We start from the raw sequence: 19,299 nt of genomic DNA on the forward strand, positions 1-19,299 counted from the left end.
TGTAGAAATCAACTCTTCCACGTTATTGACCACCCGTCCAATCGTGTGATTGACAGAAATGTAACCATTTTCATATTCTAAAGTTCCATTTCCAATTTTCAACTACTGTGCTGGAAAAATATCGTCCCCTCCGCATAATTAAATTCTCATGTTTGTTCGCAAATAAAGTTTTTCAACATAGTTCCATATAGGGAAGATTTTAAGCAAGCATTAACGACATCAGCTCGAGTACCTTTAGGGATTACTGGTAAGGTTTGACGGAAATCACCAGCGAAAACAAATGTTATGTCACCCATAAACTTATTATTACACCTAAGATCTTTTAATGTTCGATCAATTTCTTCGATATGTGATCTGTGACTCATTGTACACTCATCCTACACAACGAATGAGGTTTCTTGAAGAATTTTTCTAAGAGGGCCATTTTTACGAATCGGACAAACATATTCTGTATCAAATAATACATTTAACGGTAACTTGAAAGTCGAGTGAGCAGTTCTGCCGCCACTAAGGAGAGTTGCTGCTATACCAGATGAAGCTACTGCTAATGCAACTTTACATGAAGATCTAATTTGAAAATATATTTATTTTTTAATACATGCATAAACTTTTTTAGTTTGAGATGAAAAACTCTAGAGATTATATTGTGTTTATCAAACGACTTTTGGTCTTGAAATAATTCATTTTTTATTTCCGGCCACTCCGGAATGCATGTGAAAGTAATAAATAAATCTGGACGGACAAATTTATGAACATAAGTCATGGCATCCTGATTTTTTTTCATGCATGTAACGTGGGGAGCCAGTAAAAGAGGAGGGAAGAATTACTTGTTGTCCCACCTTATATTAGCATTAATATTTGCATCATTGTTAACAGCATCTCGGAGGTGAACATAATCATCCGCACGTAGTTGTTTTTGATGGTTACGAATAAAGTGTAGTCTTTCAGAAATCATTTTTGCCATCATATCTACGGCGAATTGGCTGAAAAATGTTTCGTAATAATGTAGATGATTTAGACTTGTTTCTCTAACCATAAACCAATAAGAATAAAATTGCATGCAGGAGACAGTTTTTGTTCGATTTTGGTTATTTTTCTGTAAAATATTAATATGATAACCATTTTCGCCTCTAGTATACATCAATGGATATTGCAGTGCATCATAAGGTCTATTCAATTCGGAAACTCGACTCAAGTGTCCACTCCGACCGTGCAGAACTATATCTCTGGGACCTTTATCTTCATTGACTAATAATACAGCTACTTCATCGATGGTAGGTGCATTATATTGACCTATGTGTTCATCTTGAGGTAATCTGTCAGCATGAATAATTAACTTAAAGTTTAGCAACTCATCAAAAGACCTCGACTCCAGATTAGATCTGAAGCTCTGTATGAGGTGATTATTTTCACGCAAAACTGTTTGCAATGATTCAATGAGACCTCTTGTTAAATTTGGAATCATATTTGTTCGAATAGTTATTTGATCCGACTCTGACATAAAATATATTTGTAAAAATTTAGCATTATTTCCAATTTCGGGTAATAAACTACATATTAAATGATGCACTTGACCCTGAATTTTAAAAGAGGGCATGAAGTTCCCTTCAGTTATTTCGTTTGCTCCAAACGATGTCATTTGAAACAGAGGTATTATACCGTCTAGAATTATCAAAGAAATGTTTTGATAGAGGGTGAGAATTATCAATTAAACTTTTAATTAGGTCTGTAAGATCCTCAAAATGGTGTAAAACAACTTTACCGTCTTGGTTCTAGGTCTCAAAATGAATTCATAGAACTGCTATCTTCAGAAACTAGAAATCGAGTAATTAAGGAGGTAAAAAATGCAGAAATTTATTCAGTTCTGGCAGACACGACTCCCGATATTACCCATCAAGATAGATTGGCAATATGTGTGCGATACGTTAATAATAACGGAAATGTTAAAGAGAGACTTCTTGGGATTGCAAAGAATATTTACGATACCTTAGTAAGAAACGAATTGAATCCAGACTTCATCGCTTTTCAGTCTTACGATTTTGCTTCAAGTATGTTTGGTAAATTCCATGGAGCGCAAAAAGAACTTTCAAAACTGGCCAATCACCATATACCTTATATCCCATGTCAAGCGCACCGTGTTAACACATTTTTAGAACATGGCTGCAATGCTAGTATCATTATACTTAACCTAATTGGTAACCTAGAAAGTCTATATGTTTTTTTTAATGCCAGTACAAAGCGGTATGGAATTTTTAGTAAAAAATTATCTGAAATTGAAGGTAGTTTGCAGTTGTGTAATTTATCAAAAACGCGATGGACGTCTCGTGCAGAATCGGTTAAAGCAGTTTGGACATCGTTTGAAATAATTCTTGAAACTTTGCAAGAAATCTCCTCATCAAATTTATATGATAGAAAAACTAAAAGCCAATCAATAGCTCTGTTTAAAAAAATAACAACATTTGATTTTATTGTATCAATAATATTTATGAAAAATGTATTATATAAACTCATAGCACTCACAGAGAAGTTAGAAGCAAAGTAATTGAATATAATTGATGCAAGTAATTTAATAGAGGGTGCAATTAAATCGCTTGAAAATATAAACAAAGATTCTGATGGACTGGATACTATTATAGACGCAGCTCTAATATTTTCAAGAAAACTAGATTTAGATCCAATAGAAGATTTTAAGAAACATCATCATAAACGATCGATACCAAAAATAATAGATTCTAATCCAATGACTCAATCAGACTTCTCATTAAAATTATTTTATCGTAAAGAATTTAAACAAGTATTAGATACACTGATAAGCTTAACAACTGAACATTTAAAAATAACTATTGAAACACTCAAACCTTTATTTAATATTTTCAAAATGCCATTTGACAATAATACTTGTTCATTAGAAAATGTTGCGGGTGCTGTAAAATTATTTCCCGAAATGACAAATAGTGCGAAAATTCACGACATTGATGCAATACATGCAGAAATTGAAATTCTGTTAAATCAATGTGATGGAGAAAATTTAAATAACATTTTTGAAAAATCTGAGTCATCAAAATCAATTCTTCCGTGGGTTAATCGAATTTGTCATTTAGCATTGACTGCTCCTGTTATTACTGCATCTGACGAAAGAATGTTTAGTAAATTAAAATTAATAAAAAATTACCTAAGATCGAAAATGGCTGATCAACGATTAAATGCACTAATGATGTTGAGTTGTGAAAAAGACATAACAGATACTTTGGATATCGATGATCTTGTACACAAATGGGCAACGCTGAAGCAACGCAGGGTTCAATTGTGATTAATATAAGTTTTTAAAATTTTAAATACTGTAACACTCATTTTATAACCATTTTGTAATAAATAATAAGTGATGAGTTATATGATAATTATTACCTATTTCATATATTATTTTTGTTGACGTTATTTTATTCTGATATAAATTTAAAATAAGTTAGGTATTCTTAAGTTTCCACTTTAAATTTAATTCAAACTAAGAATTGAAACATAAGGTAATAAATAAATTATAAATTTACAAAATGTAACTAAAAATAACTTAATAGTTCACAAAAATTTTGAATTTCAAATTCTAGTCGGCAATTTTGAAGATTACACCCTCCCATGATTTTTTTTGTGATCGTCCCTGTGTAATATCTCTCAATGTAAGTACTTGTTACCGGCATGAGCCTGACCCTTAAAATTTAAATTCAGACAGAGTCGGGATTTTTTTAAACGAGTCATGGACCCCGGGTCGGGCATTTAAAATTTTTAAATCTATTACGATACGGGTCGTATTTTTTCAGAATGTAAAAAAATTTATACAAAAATTCAATTTCACTGATAAAACACTCATTAGGGACGAGCCGGGCTTTGAATAATATTTCACAGCCGAACGTTTATACATGGCGTTTTTTAACTTACATTGCTTAAGTTTATATGCACCGATCGCATTAACCCATACGGGCCCTTGTCTGTTCGGCGTGTATGAACTTAAAAAGTGTAATTCGAAAACATTGTGGACGATACACGCAGCTGTGAAACGGGCCTTATACGAGTACGTTAGCAGATAATCCGGACCAAGCCGGGCCTAACATTTTTGGCGCGTGCAGACCATAAATAAATACGTTAAATTAATGTAAAGACGTTAAATAATGTGAATAAATAAATCGGTTGTCCGACCAAGATAATATTATATATGTAGCAGGGGTGTAATTACGAGGTGGGGTATGGAGGTTAGCTCCACCTATGAATTGTATTTTTATATTGTCTTAAACTTACAAATAGCTCAAATACAAACTTATAAATTATTAAGAAACTAAAAAAAAACCGGTTATAAATATTTATCCGTAAACGTCTATGTTTTCTTTAATACACCAATATGTCAAAATGTTCTTTTAACAAACATTGAAAATAGTAATGAGGATCTTAAGGTTAAAACTTTAAAAAGATTATGTGTTACAAGATGGGTGCAGCGTTATGATGCGGTAACAGATTTCATTGAACTATTTGCATTCGTAGTTGAATCATTAGAAAATATTTCTAATTGAAATGATTCCACTGCAACGGAAGCTAAAAATAGCTACTATTAAAAGCTATTGATTCAGAATTTCTTATATCCTTACAAATTATACAAGTAAATAGTAATTAATAAATATAATTTATTTTATTTTATAATAAAATATTTTTCTAGTTGGTTTTTTCTTTTGGATTACCATTGTGTAAGTTACTACAAAAAGAAAAAAATTGATATAAGAGAAGCAGTAAGCCATGCTGAAGATATTATTGTATTGAAAAATATCAGATTAAATTGTGATGCCGAATTTCACAAATTGTTTTTGCTTGCAAAAGTAAGTACACTGAAATAAAGTATATTATTATATGAATTATATGAAAAGAATTATGTTTATATTTGACATTTGTAATCAGGGCCGGATCTTAACTTTTTAACACCCAGGGAAAATTAAAAATATACGCCCTTTTCAAGAAATTTCAGAAAAATGACCAGAATCATTATTTTTTTTTTTTTTTTTTTATGAAAAATCAAGCATACTCACAGTAGCGTGAGCACCAACCATTTATAAAGCCGTTTGTAGTACACTGGACCAATAAATTATATGTATATATGTATATGCAAGAAAACAATGTAATTTACCATACCTACTTTATTATATCACTTATTGGAGAGTAAATCTACACATCGAAAAATCTAATAAAATTCCAAAAAAAGTTTGCCTTGCGGTTCGCGGACTTCATAAAATTCCATAACAAATACCTACTAGATATTCACAAATGTTCTTAGCAAAAAAATTATTGACTACATGTCTACGTCATACAGATTACTAAAACTAGTAATATTGTTAATTTTTGTTGTACTAACCTGAGTACTAATGACTGAGCACTGACGTATTTTAACTGTAGCGGTGTCAAAATTAAAATGGAATTTAGCATAAATGTATAAAATAAACTGATTTTATAAACTAATACAGGCTATATTATTAATATAACACATTAACACGGACACACGAATCGATGAATCACAATACAATGATAATAAAATCAAATTCAACAATACCTTAATTTCCCACTTATTTGAACAATATTTAATTTTAGATCTGCAGCGACAGTCAATCCCGCTAACAGTCGCAGACGGGTATTTCCAGTATTTCCACTGCAATACGTACCTATTAGTCCATTTTAAAATAATATTGTTGTTACTTGTTAAAATTAAAAATAAAAATAATACTATTTTATTCACATAACCATTATTACAAATTTATATTAAAATATTATTTTGTAGTTATGACTTTTGTTTCAAAGTTAATTTTAAATTTATAACCTTTAAAATACGCCAACGATAATTATGCGCCCGGGGATAAATCCCCGACTTCCCCCCCCCCCTAGATCCGGCCCTGTTTGTAATAGGGATGTCAGTAATTATAGATATAAACTTGAGAACTAAAAGAATATCTAAACGACAAGTAAATCGAGCAGACCTAGATCCTAATTTAAGTGTTGAAGAATACTAAAAAGTGTCAGTATTTATACTTAACTTGGACTTTTTTTATACAACAACTAGAAGAAAGATTTTCAATCCATTTTGAAATTTTTGAAAGTACCTATGTTAAATTGGTCGATGCCCGTTTCCACATAATGAGTTATTGACCACGTTTTTACCAAAACAATTGTATACTACGCTTAAATTAAAAGCTATAGTACAGTAATAATTTTATACTATAAAGGCAATATATATACAACATAGGTTGGAAAATGTTAAATTTTATTTAAAAAAATTTTTAGGTATAAAAAGGTGAAAAAAAACGGTATAATAATTATTATGGTATAATTTTAAGTGGTCAGATATAAAAATGTGAAAGAAATTATATATTTTGGTATACGATACCTTAGTTATGTAAATTTTAACTTTATAAAAAATTAGTTGATATTTGTTAACTGATCCAATTAAAAATTTAAAGTTGTTTAGTATTAGTGTTTTGTTTCCATGTTTACTTTCGATAACTTTAGATAAAGGAGGTGTGGGGGGGGGGCATTTCTCGCCACAAGTTTGCCATATAAATTTATTATGATCCCTCCCCATGAAACATTCTCAATCACGCCACTGATATTTAGTATATTGACGATTCGAAAAATAAACGTTCATTAAATACATACTATTTAAAATTAGCATTATTATAAAAACTTGAAAATTTGAGTTTAAAAATTAGCGAAATTAACAAGATTTTCAAAAATCTATAAGTATGCAATTATATGCGTTATGTTCTTCCACTTATTTTATTTGATTGCTCTGCTCTTCAGGCTAAACGCCAAATCTTAATCAATTTTTTTAAAATTCTCAATATTTGTTTTAATATCCACTCCATACTGAATACTAAATCTAAAACTGCTATAAAAATTGTAATCTCTTTTATCTTGGAAGCTGGCCATCTTTATGTACTAATGTGTAATCGTTGAGCTATCATAGTTATATACTAGAAGTTATCAATAATAAAATAATTAAAAAAATGGTTATATTTAATCAACAATAGGCCATATCGTGGACACAAGGAAAACCAATCAATTTGAACTTAAGGAAAAAACATGCGAATTCATATAAATCCTAGCCGTAATTATAATACTCGCAAATTGAATAATGCATGCTAGTGACGAAATTGTATTATAATTTGTTTCTCAAGCTAAATCATTTATATTGTATTATCACATTGTTTTAAGTATTATTCCCAAAGTTAACAAATATTTGACATTACCGTTTGAAAATTAATTACAGACGAAGAAGGTAAACATTGTACGCATCGTACAGTATAAATAACTACGAATTGAATTTCAAATATTAAAATATACATTTTTTTAAACTAATAAAACAATCACTTTAAATTAAATACACGTGTAGTCTGTATACAAAAGTATGCGAAATAAAATCATAAATATATAAATAAATAAATATTATATTGGTTGGTAAACATAAGGGAGGGGGGTCGAAATAAAATATATCAACAACGCTGTAGCAAATAAATGATTGTATACGATTTATGCGTAATACATGTTCCTATTGTGTAATATCATGGGCTGATCGAAGCGCATAGAACCGACAGGGGGCGGTTGGCTATAAGCGGTCGACTGACAAATGCCATATTCGCAAGCCCTGTCCCCCGTGTACTGGGGTGCCCTGTGCGAGGGAGCGACGTACACGTTGGTAGTGCCTACGTACTGCTGGTGTTGCTGCTGCTGCTGTTGTTGTTGCGTGACGTCGTGCTGTTCGAACGACTCGACCACGAGGTTAGGACGGTGATGCGCTGCTTTGTGCTCGATCAGACCGGACGATTGGGTGAACGTTTTTTGGCACGCGTCGCACCGGAACGGTTTTTCGCCGGTATGCCTTCGCCTGTGCGTGTTCAACGTCGACTGGCTGACGAACGATTTCGGGCAAACGTCGCAGCCGAACGGTTTTTCTTTGGGCACCGCGCCGGCATGGTGCTTTGTCGCGGCCACGGACGGTGGCGGCCCCGCGGTGCGGCGATTGCTCGCGAAAGCGTTGTCGCCGCCCGCGTGGTGGTTCCTCTTGTGCAACACCAGTACGTACGACTGCGTGAAGGACTGGTGACACACGTCGCATACGAACGGACGTTCGCCGGTGTGCGTGCGCCGGTGACGGACCATGTCGTTGCGCTTGACGAACGCTTTCGGACAGAAATCGCATTTGTGCGGCTTTTCACCGGTGTGCGCGCGCCGCTTGTGCGTTTTCATGCTGCTCAACAGGGCGAACGGCATGCGGCAAACGTCGCAGCTGTACGGTTTCTCGCCCGTGTGCGTGCGCCTGTGCGTGGTCAACGTGCCCAGCTGCAAGAACGTCTTCTGACAGATGTCGCACTCGAAAAGTTTCTCGCCTGTGTGCACCTTCTGGTGCTCCTTCAGGTTGCACGAGTCGATGAACGACTTGTCGCACGCGTCGCACTTGAACGGTTTCTCGCGCGTGTGCGTCCGCCGGTGCACCTTCAGCTTGTACGAGTCGTGGAACGGCCTTTGGCAAATGTCACACTCCAGCCGTTGCCGTTCGCCGCGTTTCTTCTTGCGGTTCGTCGCCGCGCCGTTCCCCGCATCGCCGCACCCCGGCGGCCCGGTGCTCGTCTTGTTCACTTTGCCCGCCACCGGCCTGTGCGTCTTTCTGATGTGTTTCAACAGCAGCGAGCTCTCGTCGAACGACTCCTTGCACTTGGCGCACTTGAACCTTTGCGGCGGCATAGCCGCGACGTCCGTAGTCGGGTCGTGCCGCGCACCATCGACCATCTGATGATGATGGAAGGACGCGACGGTGTGCACTGCTCCTCTAACGCGCGACAAGGGGTCCTCCTCGGCGGAAGGGTTCTGCACGATTTGGGGCAGTTCGTCAGCGATAAAGGACATGTCGGGTTCCGCGGAATACCAACCGGACCAATTGTCCGCGTAGTCGTCGGCCATCTCGTATCCGATCGTCCTCGGATCGTTCACTGGCTGCTGCTGCTCCACCGGTTGCCGTCGTCGTCCGTCGCCATCGATCGTCCGTTGTTCGTCCCAATGGGTTCGCTTGTGCACGATCAAACTGGACGACTGCGTGTACGCTTTGGGGCACAGATCGCACCGGTACGGTTTTTCTCCGGTGTGAGTGCGTTTGTGAGTTACGAGTATCGACGAGTAAGCGAACGCCTTGGGACAATAATCGCACTGAAACGGTTTTTCTCCCGTGTGTATTCGTCGGTGCCTGACCAGCACCGACGGCCCGGTGAAACACTTGCGGCACACTTCGCACTGAAAACGATTTTGTTCGCCGTGTTTGGCCACGTGTCTGGTCATCCCGTTCAGGCTGGCAAACGATTTGAAACAAATACGACACTTGAACGGCTTGTCACTGGTGTCCGTTCGCTTTTCCCTCGCCGCGTGCGCAAACGGTTTGGTCCATTCGGGCACACCGTCGTGCGTACCCTTGTGACGATCCAAGGTGGCCTTTTTCGCGAACGCTTTTTCACAAACGTCGCACACGTACGGTTTGTATCCGGTGTGCAGCACTTTGTGTTTCCGTAAGCTGTTGGCGAGCGTGAACATCTTGTGGCAGATATCGCACTCGTACGGTTTCTGGTCGGTGTGCGTTTTCTTGTGATCCGCCAGATTCGACGAGTGAGCAAAACATTTCTGACACCAATCGCAACAAAACGGCTTCGCCCCGGTGTGAACCCGTTTATGGATATTCAATTTTGACTTTTGAGCAAACGCTTTCGGGCATAAATCGCATTTGAACGGTCTTTCTCCGGTATGCATTCTTTTGTGTACGATCAAAGTACTGGACAAGGAGAAAGATTTTTGACATTGAAGGCATTTGAACGGTTTTTCACGCGTATGAGTCCGTTGGTGTTCGATTAACTTATGCCTGGACGAATACGGAAATGTCTTATGGCAAACGTCACAGTCCAACCATCGGCCTTCCGGTCTTTTAATGGGTACTTCGTTTCCTACCGAAGTCGTATTTACTCCGTTTACCAAGCTCGCACCATTCATATTCTTTCTATCGTTATACACGGGTTGTGCATACGGTGGTTCACCGGTACTATTAATTGGATTTTTAATGCTGCTAGGATCCGTTTCGCTTTGAAACCAATAGTTAGACCAGCTATAACTCAAATCTCCCACAGCTGGGGTAGGAATACTGGTGTCCCATAAACCTGTGGTTGACGATGTTTCTGAAAACTCATTCTTTTTTACAGTATTTTGACTGTTAGACACCTGCTGTGCGTTGAGAATATGTAGAGGCATATAAGGTATTTCTCCTGTATGAGTTCGCTTGTGCGCTATCAAACTGGCTGAATTGGTAAATGATCGTTCGCACGAATCACAAGCAAATGGCCTTTCTCCGGTGTGGATTCTTTTGTGTATTATTAAGCCAGATGACTGTGTAAAAGACTTATCGCAGGTATCGCAATGAAATGGTTTAACACCAGTATGTATTCGTTTATGTCTCTCCAAGTCACCACTTTTGGCAAATGCTTTTGGACAAAAATTACATTTGTGTGGTCTATCGCCAGTATGTGTTCTTTTATGTGAACTCAAGCTGCTGGATAAAGAAAATGTTTTTTGACATACATTGCATCTGTACGGTTGTTCACCTGTGTGTGTACGTTTATGTGCCACTAAAGTTCCAGATGTAGCAAAATATTTTTGACAAAATTCACATTTAAATGGCTTTTCTCCGGAATGGGTTCTTTTATGATTTGTTAAAATATGTGAATGAGCAAAAGATTTTTGACAGATATCACAAGTATATGGCTTTTCTCCGGAATGAGTTTTTCCATGACTTTTCAAACTGTAAGAGTTAGAAAATACTCTATGGCAAATTTCGCAACTAAATTCTTTTTTCGCACTATGAGTCCGAGTGTGTTGAGTTAATTTAGTCTTGTTCGGAAAATATTTTGAACATAATTCGCATTGGTAAAGTTTATACTGAAAATATGATTGTTTGTTTTTTGATAGACCAGCTAATTTTTTAATATTAGGAACTACTTTATCAGTAACGGTAGAGTTTTTTCTTATAAAACAAGACTGTTTTAAATGTCTTATTATTTGTGAACGTTTGTAGTATACAATTTCACACATATTGCATACATATTCTTTTGGAAGAATACTGTTTTCATCACCTTCGACCATTTCAAAAAGCATGGATTCACTTGGATTTTTAAAGGGTTCATCATCAACAGCGGATGTTTCTTCAAAATGTCCGATCATTATTATAGTTCAAGTATTATTTATTATGGCCACCAATGTATCCTCCGTGTTCAAATAGCTAAAACAATAAAATTTCATACAAATATTGATATGAATAAAAGTATCAATAGTTATTAATTAAATAAAATTTTACATCAACTCATTTAAAAACTTAGTTGTAAAAACAAACACTAAACTTTAAAAAATGTTTAACAAAAACTAAATAATACCTTTTATATTATAACTAGAAAAGTATTAATAATTGATCATTCGACACTTTAAAAATACAAATTATAAAATAACTTATTTAAATGTTTATTTGACAGATAAATAAAAATGTTACTTTACTTTTGTACCTACAATCAATTTAGTATCTACTATTTATCTAAAACCTAAATTTATGTCTAAAAAAAACAATATGAACACAAATAGAATAAAAAATAACATAAGAGGACATGTAAAGTCCTAGTAAAATTATTCTTAGGATCCAACATTTTTGAATTAATGAAATTAAGAAAATTAATAATGCTTAAATATAAAGGTAGAGATATTAAATAATCAATGAATGAACTATGATAGTTTAAAATTAGACCTAATTATTATGATTAGTTAGCCAAGTTTAATAGTCATATAATATGTATAAATAATTAAGTGTTCTATAAATAAATGTTATAAAAAAATCTTATAAATAATAAATATGAAATAGTACTACATTATCCAGATTTTTTCTCATAATCTAACGAGCTTTTAAAATAGCTCAACAAACTCTGTATACATAAAATTAATATGATTACATAGGATTAACAATATTATAAACTATGGAAGTTATTAAGATATTTACCTGACTTAATCGGGCATCTGATTTAATCGTATACGTTTTCTACAACAATGGAGGATAACATCGGTGGCCAAAAAAAGGTAAGTTTGATAATTTTGTTATTACTTCAGCTAACATGACAAACATATTGGCATATTTCTTTCACTTAAAATGAATCAATAAATGTTTGAAAAAAAAATAAACAATAAAAATCTTTGTATACAACTCGTTATCAATATTTTGTTTTCGTTATAGATAATCTCTAATGTATATACCATGAAAACTATATCTCTAGTCTTCATGGTGTACCACGGTTTAAGATAGTACTATCATATATATTTATAATATTAATAACACACTAGCTTCTGTGTGCCTCGCTTCGGGTGAAATTCGTATAATATTTATATATTAATCAATTTAATTAATAATATTCAAAACATTATTATGTAGGTATAATGTATCATGCAATACTACCACGGTTACTACTTGTGATAATTATTAACTTTTGATAATATACGGGTGGAAAATTGATACGCCTTCGGCGTCAAAGGCGTTCGCTATCTAGGTTACCCCCACCTAATTGTTTTCTTAAAAATACTACGGCACCATACTTACGGTACTATAGTGACAATCGATGCATGGTGTCAAACGTATAAAAACCAATATAATAAATATACAAAACATTTATATGTACATAAAAAAAATGAAATAGCAGAGGGCAAATCGCAGTGTAATTGAAAATAATCAAACATAATAATAGTACTGTTGCAAAGTTAAGTGTCTTCTCAACAATAGTTAAATATGTAAATTATCACTATATTTAATAGAATGGAATAGAATTTAAAAAGTGGTATAAATATGTATATAGATTATGATATTTCAATTACAGAATAAAATATACATTTATGATTACAAAAGCATTATATGTGTCTTCTTCCATAACTTAACTTACCGAAGGGACACTTTTATGAAAAGTATCTTAGATACAACAATTTATAAGTATCATAAACGCTAGAGAACTTGACATTTTTTTTAGATATGAAATTATCAAAGTAAAAAAACTTTCAAATACAGTACAGTCGGTTCAAAGTAAGAAGACCTAATGCATAAAAAGTATTTTTTCAATAATAAATAATGAATATATATACAAAGCGAGTCTGTAGACAAAAAACTATAAAAATGGAGTAAGACCTTCCTTGATGTTAACTGAAAAAAAAAAATTTGAGCGATAAGTGAATACTCTATTATAGGTGTGTATACATCAATGTTGGCGTTAGTTACGTTTTACACTATAATCATTCTCAGTGAAAAACGCATCCAAGAAAGACCACGTGGAGGTCGCCAACCCTTTTCTCACATTCAGAGAACATAAAAGTACTCATCGACATTATTTAAAAAAAATATACAGAATGAATATATAAAAACATAAATAATTTATGAAAGACAGAGTGTGGAAGTTTCTTGTAATCATAGCATATTTGTGCTTTTAAGCTTAAAAAATATGTGAAGATAATGTATACAAATATGAAACATAACATAATCAAAGAAAATATTTTTATCATTATATAAAACGTTTCAGTATGATACTGTTTAAATAAATAAACTATACCAAGATTTTTCTTATAATATTAGGAGAAAAGTGTAATAATAACCAAGCTCTTGGGTACAACAGTACTACACTGGTGTTTGAGCATTCGTTAATTCATTAATCTGCAACCCACTATGAGCAAAATAAACAATATATAGTTTAAGATATTTTACAAAGACATTTATATCATAGAGGAACTTGAGCGTTAAATATTGTATAAATACATACCAAGTTTTCTTTATTTTATAGCTGGGTTTGATTTGAATATTATCATTAGCACCAATAACACGTTGAATTCTATTCCATTCCAAAGAATAAAGTGCAACGAAAACATTCAACAGCTCTCTCCCTATATTATTTGGAAAAATTAATCAAATTGAATGTATTTAACATAATTTAAAGACACAAATGAATCATAGTCGAACAAAGGGCAACAGTACTACACTCATGTTCGAGCACTTGTTAATTAATTACTCTGCGAATCACTATGAGCCAAGTAAACAATAGAGTTCAAGATATTTTAAAAAAAAACACTTGTATCATAATGGAATAAGAGTGTTAAAAATTGTAATCCGTACCACGATTTCTTTATTTTATAGCTGGGTTTGATTTGAATAGTATCAATAGAACCATTGACACACATCTATCGCACTAACACTATCTCCCTATATTATTTTAAAAAATAAATCAAATTGAATGAATTTAACATATTTAAAAAACAAATTTATAATTATTTAACATAATTTAAAGATACAATTAAAACATAGTCAAACGATAGACTTAATTAACAAATGTGAACAAAAGAATTATAAAAAGTGTTGCGTATAATTTGATTTTTAAATTTTACAACTGTTTGTGATAATAGAAATATCAGTAAAGTCAATCACATACCTTCTCAATGAAAACATCCCATAGCTCTCCCCTAATATTTTATGGTAAATCAAAAAAAAAAAAATGAATGTAATTAATAAGTTTTAAAAACACATTCAAAGCATATATTGTACAAAGAAAATAATTTACATTAATGTTAAAACATACTGGGCTTACTATTGTCCTTATAATATCACATAAGTTTTAATTTATATTCATTTCCTTTCATCCAAGTGTAAAAACTGATACTATAAGACTTATTTATACAAACCGAAAATATAACATTCAACATACATAATTGAAAGAATGGGTTGAAAAATGCATGGCATACCATGTTTTCTTTAGTTTATAGTTGTGTTTGTTTTTATTAGTTAATCATTAGTACCGAAGTAGTAACTGCATTATTCCTTAACAAAGAAAATGTTTAATGAAAACATACAACAGACATCTCCCTATATAATGTGGAAATATAAATCAAATCGCATGTATTTAAAACAAATATATAATAATATAACATGATTTAAAGACACAATATCAATGAAAACATCCAATAGATATCTTCTAATATTTTTTAGTAAAACATATAAAAATAAATGTGTAATTAATAAATATATTAAAAACACATTTAAAGCATATAGTATGTAGAAGGTAAAAATCACAATTGATTCACAGTTGAACGATGGACTTAATAAACATATGCGTCAACAATAGAATTATAAAAAGTATTGCATATAATTTGATTTTTAATTTTTATAACTGTTTGAAGTAATAAAAAAATGATTTACAAAAAAATACTATAAGACTCATTTACTAAAACAAATATATTATTTTAAAATATAATACATACCATGTTTTTTTCATTATTTTATAGCTGTGTGTGCATTTTATAATATCATTACAGCATTTCACATCAAATCAATCTGGTAAACAAAATATATTTTATATATTGTATCAATATATAATATAATATATTACATACATTGCAGGTGTATGTAATGAAAACATCCGATTACCTATATCTCCTCATATTTCTCGGTAAAACAAAAGCTCTGTTCTAATATATTTTGGAAAAACGAATAGTAATTAATGTAAAATGTAATGTAGTACGAAAAAGATTAAATCATAGTCGAACGATAGACCTAATAAACATAGGTGTGAACAATAGAATTCTAAAAAGTATTGTATATATACTTTTTATATATGATTGTGTTTATAAAAATATCATTGATGTCAATCACGTTGCTTTTTATTTTTTGGTAAGACGAATCAAAATTTATGTAATTAACAAATTTTAAAAATGTTGCGTGCCGTCGCTCAATCGTAATTGATGGTTAAGTTTTTTAAGGATAATACTTCAATAAAAATACTCAATTGTAATTCAAACTGTTTATTTAGTACAAAACATTAATTTAAGAAATAATGTGGCGTGAAGGTGCTTGCGACTGTACCTGTAAACCACATCTGCCTAATAGTCTGTTCGGGACTACCTTATATACTCCGTTCCTATGGGATATTTGACCCGGACATAGTTTGATGTTAATATTAATATTCTAGACCCCCTTCGAAAAGTATCTACTAGCCAATTTTATAATACCTTTAAGGACATGTTTTTTATATTGTTTCGGTCATTTGCAAACGATGCCAATTTTATAACCTTGTGAAGGCACGTCCTGATGTTGTTTCGGTTTTTGCAACAAGTTATTTGTATGTGACTCCTCTGTAAGATTTGGATATTCACAAGGGCATATATTATGTATGTCCACCACGTAGATATCATGGTTTTTTCACATATAGTGTAATTTGTATTTGCGTGTGTAAGAATGTATATTATAATGCAAGCCCCAATGTTATTTATGTGGACCCCCATGTATTGGTAGTCGTAAGAACCTACATTTATGTATGTTCGCAACAAAAACATGTACAGTGGAAAGAAAAAAGGTAAAACTTACCGGGTTTTCTTATTTACATTACATCACAAAAGTTTTAATTTCCTTTCGTCCAAGTGTAACGACTGATGTTGTAAGACTCATAACTAAAACCGAAAAAACTTTAAAACTTTTTAACGCTTTAAAACGCACGCGATTAAATAAAACACTCGCATAATCGACAATAATAAAATTCCTTATCTCATAATCGAAAACAGTAATCCGCGGGTAAACTGTTCAGATTAGTTTGGAAAAAATTATCATTGATATTTATATGTTTGAATGACGCGATGTGTTATTAATAGGTATGCAGACATTAATTTATATATAAATTTTAGAACGAGAAGTCCATAAAAATGATATTATATTCTAAAATATAAAAATTAATAGATCGTTATGATTTAGATAATCAAGTAGACCAGCGGTTCTCAACCTTTTTTCATTCACGCACCCCTTGACCACTCACTACTACTTTACGGACCCCCAAATGCCAATTTGTCATATATTTTTACATAAAATAAATATGAATTTACGATATAAGTTTAATAATGAAAAATTTGATTTATTTTGATCAACATGCGCAATACATTGTATGTATAAAAATAAATAATAAAAAATAATATTGAGTTAAAAATGTTATTTTAATGTGATCCTTGAGCTTGTTTGCTAGCACTTAACTTTTTGAAAACTGGCTCCACGGATGATAAATAAACTCGTAAGTCTGAACTCACCGAGAGTCTATTGCGGTACTTATTTTTAATAAATGTGTATGACGAAAAGGCTCTTTCCACTAATACAGAGCTCGTAAACGGTAGCAAAACATTGAATGCTTTGTAAGAAAGCTCAGGATATTGCCCGCCACAACTGTCACCGCATGCCAGCATTGCTTAAATGCGATAACGGATGACAGAAATATACGGTTTATCGATTTTTTACTGTATATATGCATGATATATTATTAATATATCGTTATAATTATAAGTGTTATATATATTATATAGGTTTTTATCTTATGCCGGCTGCCGATTCTCGCAGTCTCGCTATACTTTTGCTAATCCGCTCCATAACCCATTACGAAAATATTGAGTCAAAACAATATTAACAATGTATTTAATTTATATAATTTTCCTTTCCTCGTCTTAAAAAAAATGGTTTAATCAGGTGAAAATAAATTTCATTTTGCCGACTGAAAATCAAATATAGCCGAGTGGTGGGGGGGTGACACCCCCTTTTGGTTCGTCCCTGACAATACAGAAGTATTTTATTTCATTAGTACGACTTATAAACCATATTAGTATAAATTAATATTTAATGTAATAATATCAATTTATGATAAATAATAATTCTAGAAATAATGAAAATTTTTTTTTTTTGATATTTTGGTAAATAAAATGCCTACATATTATAAAAAAATGTATTACATATAAATCCTAGCCCTAATGATATTTAATTTGAAATAAATGATAAGAATCTTGCGCAAATCATTAAACTCTTTAAAACCATTACACTATATTAACATAATTAATAATTTAATATTAATAAATTAATCCATAACATTAAATTTAACTGTGTGCTAATGCAGAAATGTATCCTTAGTTAGCTATAAGTTAAGTGCCCTCATTGAGCTTGAAAATGATTAATATGCACATCAATTTTCTGTTTAAAAATATATTGAATTATTTGGATTTAAAACTTTTTTAATTGTTTTCATCTCAATATATTTTTGGGTACGACCCACTATTAATGACCAATGGTGTGAAAAAAAATAAATCATTAACCGATCCCATCTCCTTATTCAATTTTATTTTGACTATAAAAAAAATCAAACACTAAAACCGAAAGTAACAGGTATAAAAATTTTATTACAATTAAACGATTTTAAAATTGACACACGTATCTTATGTTAAAAATATTTTTGGAAGTTTTAGATCCAAAATAATTGGTAGGTAAAATTATTTTTTATTTTTATTTCCTGAGTCCAATATAACTACTAATATTGTTATTGTTATAATATAATGTCTATCTAACTGTCAATAATATTCTAAAATGTAATTACTACAGGCATGGTTTTTCGATAAAATTATATTTAGATTTATAAAATAATATATAAAAAAAAATATTTTATTCTATATTTCGTACTGCATTATGATTTAGAGAAAAAATAACAACTTTTTACCCTACTCCTCTTGCAACTACACCACTAATAATCTATGATTTCAAATTAAAAAATATTATGTTTTAATATATTCTAAAAGCATTTGATTTAAAACAGTAATTATATAGCAACCACTTGAATGAAAGTACTTGAGTGAAAATCGATAGAAGCAATGTTAATACATTATTATAATACAAAATGAATACTGCATGAATACTTAAAGACTTGTTGAATTAAAAATTTAATAGAGTTTTAACATATTAAAGAAAAACATTTTACATTGTCTGAGAAATTAATATTAGTTTCCTGAAGAGTAATAATTAAAAGATTAATGCTTTTGTATACAGAGTAATTAATGTAGTTTAATTTATATAAATACTTAACTAAAAAAATATCTAATTTAATTACAATTGGAATATTTGCAAGTGTATGGTGTATAATATGGTTGTATAGGCACAGTTATATCATTAATATTTTCAAATTAAAGCGCTCATAATTAATATTTTTACAAAAAAAAAAATAAATATTTATATTTATATATATAAATAAGAATAATAATAACTACTAAAAATCACAAATCAAAAATTAACATTAGGAAAAAAAATATTTTATATATTGTAATTATAATAAAAAATACATTTAATTCAACACTAAATTCAGGAGAAAGATATTTTTGTGAGAAATTGAATAGTTA

General features: G+C 31.8%; 2 protein-coding genes across 8 annotated transcripts in view; one reads left to right on the forward strand and one right to left on the reverse strand.

The window, feature by feature from the left end:
- Nucleotides 1–16,824, reverse strand: part of LOC112687790 (zinc finger protein 62 homolog) — a 28,038-nt gene extending 11,214 nt beyond the window's left edge. Inside the window, exons 1-5 of one of the 7 annotated variants that reach the window (XR_003149012.1) lie at nt 16,475–16,800; nt 15,373–15,445; nt 14,857–14,977; nt 13,884–14,004; nt 13,662–13,787 (exon numbers count right to left, since the gene is read on the reverse strand). Coding sequence is in view for 2 of the 7 variants with exons in the window: in XM_025560725.1 (XP_025416510.1) it covers nt 7,552–11,271 (3,720 nt within the window). In the remaining 5 variants the exon portion in view is untranslated. Of the gene's footprint in view, nt 1–7,340; nt 11,330–12,091; nt 13,274–13,348; nt 13,627–13,661; nt 14,005–14,856; nt 14,978–15,372; nt 15,446–16,474 lie in introns of those variants that run through there. The other 6 variants (XR_003149009.1, XR_003149010.1, XM_025560725.1 and 3 more) reach the window with 6 other exon arrangements.
- LOC112687792 lies at nt 2,727–3,376 on the forward strand. The gene has a single exon (XM_025560728.1). It carries the CDS (start codon nt 2,741–2,743, stop codon nt 3,308–3,310), a length of 570 nt encoding a protein of 189 aa, XP_025416513.1. The 5' UTR covers nt 2,727–2,740; the 3' UTR covers nt 3,311–3,376.
- Nucleotides 16,825–19,299: the final 2,475 nt, after the last annotated feature.

The sequence above is a fragment of the Sipha flava genome, unplaced genomic scaffold (assembly GCF_003268045.1).
Source record: "Sipha flava isolate LNK unplaced genomic scaffold, YSA_version1 361_pilon_pilon, whole genome shotgun sequence".
NCBI lineage: Eukaryota > Metazoa > Arthropoda > Insecta > Hemiptera > Aphididae > Sipha > Sipha flava.

Bases quoted from the DNA above. Each gene is read 5' to 3' on its own strand.
- LOC112687792 (XM_025560728.1), top strand. From the start codon at position 2,741: ATGACTCAATCAGACTTCTCATTAAAATTATTTTATCGTAAAGAATTT.